Source organism: Pituophis catenifer, unplaced genomic scaffold (assembly GCF_029215685.1).
Source record: "Pituophis catenifer annectens isolate HBS135680 unplaced genomic scaffold, rPitCat1.0.hap2 SCAF_15, whole genome shotgun sequence".
In the NCBI taxonomy this organism is placed as follows: Eukaryota; Metazoa; Chordata; class Lepidosauria; order Squamata; family Colubridae; genus Pituophis; species Pituophis catenifer.
Genome location: NW_027256895.1, coordinates 17,157,172 through 17,168,413, shown reverse-complemented (window position 1 = coordinate 17,168,413; position 11,242 = coordinate 17,157,172). Strand labels below are relative to the sequence as shown.

Here is an 11,242-nt window from a genome sequence, read left to right as displayed (position 1 = left end):
GTGGCTTTAAGATGTTGGACCAGGGAAGAAGTTGGTTCCTCTTTTCTGACTGAGTTCTTGTGTTCTTCTATGCGTGCACTTATTCGTCTGTTGGTTTGTCCGAAGTATGTGGTGGGGCAGGCGGTGCATGGGATTTCATATACTCCTTGATTTTCTAACTCAATTTTGTCTTTGGGGTTCCTTAGGATGGTGGATATTTTTTGGTTTGTGCAGAATGCTGTCTTGATGTTATGTTTGTGGAGGATTTTGCTTATTCTGTCTGTGGTGCCTTTTATGTATGGGAGGAGGGCTTTGCCGTTTTCTTGTTCTCTGTCTTGGATTTTAGTGGGGGTTTCTTTTTGGATTAGGTTGGTGATCTTATTTCTTTGGAATCCATTGGATGTTAGTACGTTAGTGAGAGTGAGATGAAGACAGCTTCATCCAGGTACTGGGGAAGTTGTCGCGCCACCACACTCTCACCAACCTTCGCAACAAAGCGAAGGTTGGAGACTGGACGATAGTTCGTGAATACAGCCGGGTCCAGGGAAGGCTTCTTGAGGAGGGGCCTCACCACCGCCTCTTTCAGGGAGGGAGGGAAAAAACCCTCAGTCAAAGAAACGTTAATAATCCCCTGGAGCTAGCCTCGTGTGACCGCCCGGGAGGCCAGCACCAACCAGGAGGGACACGGGACCAATAAACATGTGGCAACACTAAGCCTACCCAGAATCCTGTCCATGTCCTCGGGAGTCACAAGGTCAAACCCCTCCCAGATAACACTCTCAAGACCCACCTCCGTCACCCCATCTAAATCTACCCAATCGGAGTCCAGGCCTTCCTGAATCTGAGTGACTTTGTCATGCAGGAATTGCACAAAATCCTCAGCCCTACCCTTCAGGGGGTCTTCCCTCACTCCCAAATGAAGGAGGGAGCAGGTCTTCCTAAACAGGGCGGCTGGGCGGTTCTCTGCAAATGCAATAAGAGTGAAAAAACAATTAAACTTTGCCGCTCTTATCGCCACTAGATAGATCTTAATATGAGACCTTACCAGTGTTCTGTCAGATTCGGAGCAGCTGGCCCTCCATTCGCTCTCCAGGCATCTTTTCCGGCACTTGGAAAACCAGGGAGCCAATTGAGATCGGCACCGAGTCAGAGGCCGTAAAGGCACGACGTGGTCCAAAACTCCAGCGGCCGACCAATCCCAGGTGGCCACCAGTTCTACAGTCGAGTCATGAGCCAGAGCCTCAGGGAATGGCCCAAGCTCCGTCAGGAACGTATCCAGATCCATCAGGCATCTGGGACGGAACCACCTGGTCAGTTCCGTCTCCCTGCAGTGGAGGGTGCGGCTCGAAAGTCTAATCAAAGGAGTGAATGATCTGATCATGACAAGGGCTTGATGTCTATATCCCCTATTTCTAGATCATTCAGCCACTGACCAGAGACAAAAACCAGATACAGAGTGTGTCCCCCCGTATGAGTGGGGCCTTGAATTAACTGAGTCAGGTCCATGGCCGTCATGGAGGCCATGAACTCCCAAGCTACCTCTGACGTTTCACCAACAGATGGCAGGTTGAAATCCCCCATGACCATAAGTCTGGGGGTATCCACCGCCACCCCGGCTACTACGTTGAACAGCTCGGGCAGGGCCGCCGCTATGTGGCAGGGAGCCAGGTACACAATCAGCAAGCCCATCTGCACCCCACAACCCTACTTCACAAGGAGGGACTCACATCCGGCTATCTGAGGTACAGTGGCCTCCCTCGGACAGAGACTTTCCTTAATAATAGCTGCCACCCCCCCCACCCCTACCCTGAGCCCTCAGCTGATGGAATGCACGGAAGCCTGGTGGGCACATTTCAACGAGGGCAACCCTCCCCTCCCGGCCCAACCAGGTCCCCGTAATACCCGCCAGGTCAGCACCCCACTCTTGAACAAGATTAAGGCCTTAATTTATCACGGACCTGGCATTGCACAACATCAGCCAGAGGCCCAGGCCCTGAGGGTCTGCACAACCCAGGGAACAAGAGATGCATTGGGGGCCGGAGTGTGCAATCGCTCGCAAACAGCGGGTGCGCACTCCCAAAACCTGATATGACCCCCTGCTATCACCATATCTGCCCCTCCCACCCACAATACTAATCAAACAGCCCTCATCCTCGTCCCCCTGAACCCCCTCCGAGCTCCCAACCCCATCCCTCCAGCCACGACCGTCAGACCGGCTATGCTGCCCTGTGGCTATATGGATCCCCCCAGATCTCTTCACATAACCAACTATCCCCCTCCCGGAACCCCTTAATTTTTTTTCTAAAAACTTTCTCAAAAAACCCCTCAACCCCCTTCTCACAACATGCCACCTCTCAGGGTTCCAAAACCCGTCATCAAGGTAGGCCCTTGATAGTGTGGAGGGCCAGGCCTGCGAGAGGGGGGAGTCTCACAGTGCAAGGAGCTCGGCCGCCAAGTACATCTAAGAACCGAAGGATGGGGATGACGTATATATATTTATTTATTTACGGCATCATTTTTAAAATAATTATTTTACTATTATGTGGCATATGGCCACATTTTTTATTTTTTATTCTTGTTATGTAGATTGTATTTTATTTTATGTTTAATTTAACATATTGTATCTTTCCTTTTGTGCATTTTGATTTTGTGCATCCTCAATAGCTGTGAGACTATGATGGGATATCAAACAAACAAATAAGCAATCTGTAAATTAATGTAAGGCCATATTGCTTTAATACTAGAACAACTATTTCCCCTCTGTATTCATACAAATGGGGAAATGTTCTGTATTTCTTTTAAGTTTTCATTGCTGTCAGTAATTACAGGCTGGTGTACAGTTATTTACATGCCATGATTTCCTAGGTCTTGAATTCTGAATTATTGACCTTTCCATTGTCATTATCAATTCCCACATCAATTCCCACTTCATCGCCTAGTGGGCAAGAGGTTTTTGTGGAGACAAGTGCAAGTATAAATTGCAAATACTCTTAATGAGGCAGAGCTTGGGGAAACCTCAATTGGTTTAAGATATAAAACTTTTGTACATTATGATGATACTTGAAGCCTTGGTCTTGGTGCATTTGCCTGAAATGATGTCCATGATTCCCAGTGCTAAATGTAGGACTAACGACCCTCTGCCTTTTCTTCACAAGCAATATCAATCAGGAGATTTCATAATTGTGGGCATTTTCTCTCAGATCTACATCTACTATAGAATAATAGACTTCAGGAGACAACCATCTAAGGAGCTTTTTGGTACTACTATGTAAGATGTTGGCATTGTTGTGTTTTTTGGCACCACTATGTAAGATGTTTTACAGACAGACAGAAAAAGAGAAAGAAAAGAAGGAGAGAGAGAGAAAGAGAGAGATGAGAGGGAGAGAGGGAGGGAGGGGGGAGAGACAGAGAGTATTTTTATGTAGGAAAATAGATGGACAATAAATTATGAATAATTAGATGATGAATGGATGGATGGATGGATGGATGGGCAGACAGAGATAGATAGATAGATAGATAGATAGATAGATAGATAGATAGATAGATAGATAGATAGATAGATAGATACAAACATTAATCTAAGTAAACCTATGCCATGCATGATGGGAAGAATGTATTTTAACAGAATACTGTACATAATGCTTATTTTAGGGTCATAACTCCAATGTATCAGCACATCCTCGCTTTAGAGTTTGCCATCATGGAAATCAATAGAGATACCTCTATTTTACCAAACCATACCTTGGGGTTCCATATCTATAATGCCTACTTTAATCCAAGATGGACATACCGTGCCTCATTGGAGCTCTTCTTTACAAAGGGCCAATTCATACCTAACTACAACTGTGATACTCAAAACAGACCAATAGCAGTCATTGGAGGACCTTCTTCTAACATCTATCTATACATGGGTAATATCCTTTCCCTGTACAAGATGCCACAGGTATGTTGTTTCCTTGGAATTCAGTGGCAGGAGATAAAAATCCATATAATATTTTTTCTGTAAAAATCTTCAAGGGAAAAAATATTGTAATAAAAATGGTACATTTTAGGAAATTTATGCTGCTAGAGATTACAAGTGAATTTTGGTGTGTTTTGGTTATGCCACAGAACCTTAATTCTTCAGCTTTTTGATGTTTCAAGGGGCTAGGCTTGGGGACATTTTTCAGCAAAATCAATATTCTCCAAAGTGAGTATAATCAAGTTTCACTCATCCTAGTATTTGGAATAGTTTTTTAGGAGTTAGTATTGATTTTGTTTCAGTTTCTCTCTGGCCTGCTAGCGTTCTCCTTAGACATAAGTTGAAATTATCTTGAAATATTGCACCAATAGTATTGAAAACAACTGGATAATATTTTTAACCAATTAAGTAATATATTGTAAATTAATATTTATCTTAATGATATTAAGTTGGAGTGCACAAATTGCATTACTTAAATATTTAAGTGATACAGTTTTTGCTCTCTGAATTAAATCTTGTATCTTGAGATATGATATTGGAAATTCCAGATATGGAGTTTATTCTGTAAGTTTTTCTATGGTAACCTAACATGATATGATTCATCTCTGAATTGGGAACTGGTGTTCCAATGCAACTCTGAACCACTGACCTATTTTGGTGATGCAGCTCAGCTTTGGAAGTGATGGCATAGCACTCTCCATGCACAGATGGAGATCTGCTGATTGAACTTGCTTAATTAAGTCATGAGAAATGCTGAACATTGCTGCTCCATTAGCTCATCTTGAATATGAACATGAAACTTACACGGATTCCGGCTTCAGTTTCTAATTTAGCAGACAAAATAGGGAGAGAATCCGATTGCACATCAACTTTTCACTTTACAGTCATTTTTCCCCCTTTTTATTGTTTATCTCTCTGTTTCTAGATATTGTATGGTTCTGCTCCTGAAATTAGCACAAAAGACCAAGCTGCTTTTTACCAACAGATGTTGCCGAATATGGACAGTCAGTACAAGGGAATTTCTCAATTATTGCTATATTTCATGTGGACATGGGTTGGGATGTTGTTAGTAGACAACGAGAATGGTGAAATGTTTCTGCGCAGGGTGCTTCCCATGGCCACCCAGAGTGGCATCTGCTTTGACTTCATTGCAAGATTTCCCAACCCTGTTCATTCAAATAATCTGAAAAAGATGGGCGAAATAGGACTTAACATGTACAGATTTGTTATGAAAAGTAATGTCACTGTGGTGGTAGTTCACGGTGAAAGTGGGAACATGATAACTCTAAGGTTTCTTTCCAGTAAATTGAAAGACAATGATTTACCACTATGGACAAAAGGGAAAGTCTGGATTATGACAATCCAGATGGATTTCACGTCAAATTCATTTCAGAGAAATAAGGATATGGTTTTCCTTCATGGTGCTTTATCTTTTGCAATTCACTCAGAGAAGGTATTGGGATTCCACCAATTTCTTCAGATGAGAAACCCTAACTTGGAAGAGGAAGACAGTTTTATCAAGATCTTCTGGGAAAATGCCTTTGGATGTTCCTTCCATCCTTCTGTAACACAAAAGGCAAATGGGACCACTTGTACTGGAAAGGAGAAACTGGAGGTTCTTCCTACATCTGTCTTTGAAATGGAAATGAGTGGCCACAGCTACAGTGTCTACAATGCTATCTACGTGGTGGCACATGCTTTGCATGGCTTCTATTCATCTATAATGAAATCTAGAGAAGGGAGGAAAATCAAGGGGAAATTTTTGAATCAACATCTATGGAAGGTAAAATCCCCCAAAAGACAAATTACAGATTCTCATTCTATCTTCCTACTAGATTTAAAAAAAAAAAAAATCATTCTTCCAAGGATTCATTTCTCCAATTTAGGTGAAACTGAGAAGTTTTGGTAAATATAAAGTTAGCTATTTACTTTTTAACAGTCTAAGACCAAGTAAATGTAAAATACAGTATACCATTGATATATCCATATGTAACAAAAAAGTTTCTATAAGCTAAATAGCAATAGCACTTAGACTCATATACTGTTTCACAGTCCTTTACAGCCCACTCTAAGCGGTTTACAGAGTCAGCATATTGTCCCCAACAATCTGGGTCCTAAAGTTAGTTATAAAAAGTTTGCTTTTCCTTTCAAACACCTGGATATAAATAATTTAATAAGACTAAACATGATTTATTTCTAGATGACATGCATATAATTTATTTTGAAACACTGTATTCAATATATTTATTTGATCTGTTTGGTCTCAATATGTTACGTTGCTCATTTGGTATTACTTTTTTCCTTATATGTTTTTTCTTATATGTTTACTGACCCTGCTCATTTGGAGAAGTTTCTGAAATCCAAAAACATACTCAAAATTCAATTTCTTTTAGAAGAAAACCATGGAGACGGTTTTCATTTCAGTACTAGAAACTTTATTAAAATGGATTGAGGTCCTCATCATTACAAATTTAACATATTTAAATAAATTTTAAAGCCTTCTGCAACATTCTTCCCCTTATATTCTGTTATACTCTCCTCAATATAAACTTGTTTCTCAATTATTTTTTTCAAAAATCTGCTAGAAATAATAACTCTGATTTAAATTGCTGAATAATCCGATCTAGTATTTTATTTTATTTCTTCTGGTTCATTCTGGTGCTGTGAAGATTCTCTAATCATAGTTACAATCAATAATGTAATTTATTATTGCTGTTAATGTTATCTTTCATGTTTTACAAACCTTGAATGGATTTCCTGTCTATATACTTTAAAGGGGAGAAAGAGTGCTGTTGTACATCCTGATATATATATATCTGTTTGGCTTATTTTCTGATTTAGCTCAACTACATGATCAGAAGAACATCATTTAATAATAGTGCTGGGCAAAAAATTGGGTTCAATGAAAATGGAGAATTAAAGACTGGATTTGATATTATCAATTGGATCACATTTGAAAATTTGTCTTTTAAGAAAGTCCAAGTTGGAGGCATGGACCTCAAGGTCACCATTTATGAAGACGATATTGAATGGCCAAGCAGGTTTAACCAGGTACGGCCCAGTCACATTGTGTTCAGTCCAGATTTCAATACTTGGAAAGCTTACTTAGAGGCAAACTATTCCATAACAATGACCTCAGAAAGAGAATTATATTCTCTCCCTGAAGCCTCTCCAGCCTAGCTGTTGGTTTATTCATGTGGGTAGCATCACAGTTAAAATAGGGCAAAACATTTAAAAATAAAAGATGCAAGGTTAAATTATGTACAAATTAAACAGACCTTGCCTAGAAACTAGCAACATTGATTGTGTTCTATCATGCTGCCATGAGGTCCTGAAACATACAATGATCGTGGCACAAAGGGCAAGCATACATACTGTATGTTTTGTTGTCTGAATGTCAACACAACTACAAAGAATAGAAGCAACTGGATATTCCCATTTGTTCAGAGTGTTTCTGGATCTTGTTGCACCCATGCACAGTCTACTCAATGGTTTCCATACTTCTCAGATTTTGTCAGACCCAGGTGCCAGTTCCTCCATTGGTCCCATCCAGTATTACTTCTTTGTAGCATTCCATAAGTCCACTCTACTTTAAATTCTTCAAAGACTTCCATCCACCTAAAGAAGCTTTTCCTGGATTTTAGTCTCTGCTGAGCTGGTTATCGGCCACAGAGAGGGTCCTGTCTAGATATTATTTGAGTCTTTCTCTACAACAGCTGGCTAATCCTTTCAATCCAGAAGCATCCAAAGCATAGTGAAGTGCTGATTTCCACCTGTGACATTCTGTGTATGTAGCCTAGCTGATAGACTAAGAAAGTCATTCATTGGTGTTCCTTAGGATACTTTCTAGGGTAGTAGGTGGGTAAATGGAGAGAAATGGAGTAGGCCACAAAGAAAGTTCACACCTTGCATGTAAATTTTATGGGAAAACTTTACCATTCACTAAAAGCCTTACAGGTGTTCAAAAGCAAAGAAAGGCAAGCAACACTTGTAAATCTATGCCTCCGTAAAGTGGTCTTTTTATTGGCAACAAATTAAGTATTGTGCTCTATAAACTCGCACTGAGGTCAAAAGGTGTTCAAATCCTTTCCACCGAAAAGCAGACTTTGCTGTCTTACATTATTATATCAAAAGAAAAATTTGATGGAATGACATTTCAGGAAATACTGAAAGAAAATGAGATCTCACATTTCCAAAGATAAACTTTTTTTAAAATTATTTATTTATGGACAGACCCAGCCACTTTCTCTGTGTAATGGAAAGTGTGATTCAGGCTACAGTAAGATTAAGATAGAAGGAAAACTATTTTGCTGCTATGACTGTCTTCGATGTCCAGAAGGGAAGATTTCTAACAGGGAGGGTAAGAGATATTGTATATATCTACCTTAGCAAATGAATGGGATTGTCAAATGGGGAATTTTCTGTTTTCTGCCAACTCTTTCACTTGGCAGATTAGACTAGAAAATGGGGATAAGTAATTGAATTGCAAGCATGTTCATTATTGGTAGCAAGAAGTGAATTTATGCAAATTCTAGCTGAATATCTGTGCTTCGCGACAAAACTATGTGATCTGGCTTGACGAATTGACTCTACTTGAAAATTAATGAGTAGTTACGATCGGCCTCTCCTCTTCTTTTCTCTCCCTCAAACTTGCCCCACAGAAGCCTCCCCTATCCTATCCATTATCTCCCTTAGCCTTGCCCCACAGAAGCCTCCCCTATTCTATCCCCTTTTCTCCCTCAGGTTTGCCACACAGAAATCTCCCGTATCCTATCTCCTGGTTGCTGCTGTGAAATTACAACTGAAATTGAAACTCCTCTCCTCTGCTTGTGTTTTGCATTTGGAATAGATTTCTTTTCAGGTGGGGTGGGGGAATAGAACTTCTTAGCATCAGAGTGTGTTAATCATAATATAGGAAATACTAATGCTCTGATGGTCATTTCAAAAAATCCTTTCTTAGTGAGCACCTAGCAGCCAAGGGGAACATACGTGGCAAATATCAAGTTTGTAGGTTTTACAGTTCTGGAGATTTCATGATTATGGCGTGAATGATTTTCACTTTTATATATATAGATAAATTGATGGCAACTAACTTCATGTACTACATATATTTTTTCAGAAATTAATTGGCAGTCCTCACTTTGAACAATTGCAAAATCAGTTTTTATTCTTTCAATGCAACTTCAACATCGATATTTTCTTTCATAGATATGGATGAATGTTTTCAATGTCCAGAAGATCAGTATCCCAACGAGAAGCAGGTTTTGTGTCTCCCCAAAGTTACAACATTCTTGAACTACAAAGGAACATTGGGAACAGTTATGTCTACTTCTTCTCTTTTCTTCTCTTTAATCACAGTTGGAGTCCTTTGGATCTTTATTAAGCATCAGGACACTCCCATTGTCAGAGCTAACAACCGAAACCTCACATATGTACTCCTTGTTGCTCTCCTGTTATCATTTCTTTGTACTTTGCTATTCATTGGGAAACCTCACAAAGTGACATGCCTCCTTCGTCAAACTGCCTTTGGCATCATCTTCTCAGTGGCCATTTCTTGTGTTTTGGCCAAAACCATTATCGTAGTTCTAGCTTTCATGGCTACCAAGCCAGGGTCCAAGATGACCAAATGGTTAGGGAAAAGACTTGGCACATTTCTAGTATCCTGCTGCTCCTTTATTCAAATTAAAATTTGTATTATATGGCTGATCATCTCCCCCCCATTCCCAGATGCTGACATGAAGTCAATAGCAGAAGAAATCATTCTGGAGTGTAACGAAGGATCTGCCTTCATGTTCTACTGTGTCTTGGGTTATATGGGCTTCCTTGCCATTGTCAGCTTCACACTGGCCTTCCTAGCAAGGAAATTGCCTGATGCTTTCAATGAAGCCAAGTTTATCACCTTCAGCATGTTGGTCTTCTGCAGTGTTTGGGTGTCCTTTGTTCCAGCATACCTGAGTTCAAAGGGAAAATATATGGTTGCTGTGGAAATCTTCTCCATTATATCTTCCAGTGCTGGATTACTGCTTTGCATCTTTTCTCCCAAATTGTACATCATTGTGCTGAGGCCCGATTTGAACAAAAAAGATCAGCTCAAAAGAGAAAAGAACAGAGTACCATAAATTTAATTGCTGTTTCCTATTTTGCATCAGGTATCAGGAAGTTAAAACCTGTTGTGTCTAGGACCAGGGTAGAAACTAGGATATTGTGAGTTCTACTCCTGCCTCATACATGTTCTATTGTGGAGAAAAATAGAAGGAGGGAGAAATATTAGATATTGATATAGCCTTGAATTAGTTATAATAGCAGGAGAAAGAAAAATCTTTTTTTTTTTTAAAAAAAAAATCCCTCTACAGAACCCTTTAAATGATATATGGATCGTAAGTCCAGAACAACTAAATTTATAAGATACTAGACTAGAAACCAGTAGACTGAGGCCTTAGGCATGTATATATAGAGAGATATTTATGGATAGATGAGAGAGGGAGAGAGAGAGAGATGAACATGGAGATAGACACTGAAATATGTGGATTTATATGGATATATATAATACATAGATATAGATATTTACAGTAACTTTAACCATCAGGGTAAATCTTTAAAAAAACGCACCATAAAATTCTAATAATAAAATTCTCTGTTCTAAACTCCAGTTTTCACCCAGAGGGTAAATGGTGTTCATACTTGGGGGGGGGGGAGATGTTCCACAGGAGTGCATTATGATAGAGAAGACTGTCCTCCAAACCCCCAATTGATGGAATTCCTTTGGAAACCGGAACTTCACAGAACTTCTCCCTCAAAGCCTACACTATGAGGAAATGCATGCTTGGAAATAACCAGGCCTTCAGTCATGGATGGTTTAATTTTAGTTTTAACTGTGGTTACTCTGAAATAATTTTACAAAGCACACACACACACACACACACACACACACACAGTCACTCATGCCCTCGTCACCTCCTGCCTGGACTATTGTAATGCTCTCTACATGGGGCTCCCCTTGAGGAGCATGCGGAGGCTCCAACTGGCGCAGAGTGCGGCCACGCAGGTGGTTATGGGAGCAAAATAGTGCTCCCGTGTAACACCTCTCCTGCGCGAGCTGCACTGGCTCCTGGTGGTCTTCCATGTGCGCTTCAAGGTTTTGGTTACCACCTTTAAAGCGCTCCATGGCTTAGGACCTGGTTATTTACAGGACCGCCTACTACCACAAGCAGCCTCCCACCGGCCGGTACGCTTTCATAGAGAGGGGCTCCTCTGGGTGCCGTCAGCCAAGCAGTGTCGACTGGCGGCCCCCAGGGGGAGGGC

The 11,242-nt window shown here is 40.6% G+C and overlaps 1 protein-coding gene across 1 annotated transcript; it reads left to right on the top strand.

Moving 5' to 3' along the window:
- The first annotated feature begins 1,207 nt into the window (after positions 1-1,207).
- On the top strand, positions 1,208-10,059 carry LOC139324484 (vomeronasal type-2 receptor 26-like). The gene is made up of 7 exons (XM_070954195.1): positions 1,208-1,316; positions 3,046-3,247; positions 3,631-3,922; positions 4,866-5,723; positions 6,782-6,991; positions 8,174-8,300; positions 9,149-10,059. Exons 1-7 carry the CDS (start codon positions 1,208-1,210, stop codon positions 10,057-10,059), a joined length of 2,709 nt encoding a protein of 902 aa, XP_070810296.1.
- Positions 10,060-11,242: the final 1,183 nt, after the last annotated feature.

Coding starts and splice junctions, on each gene's coding strand:
- LOC139324484 (XM_070954195.1), top strand. CDS start 1,208: ATGAGCCAGAGCCTCAGGGAATGGCCCAAGCTCCGTCAGGAACGTATC. Junction 3,923..4,865: donor CCCTGTACAAGATGCCACAG/GTATGTTGTTTC, acceptor CTCTGTTTCTAG/ATATTGTATGGTTCTGCTCC. Junction 5,724..6,781: donor TGAATCAACATCTATGGAAG/GTAAAATCCCCC, acceptor TTTCTGATTTAG/CTCAACTACATGATCAGAAG.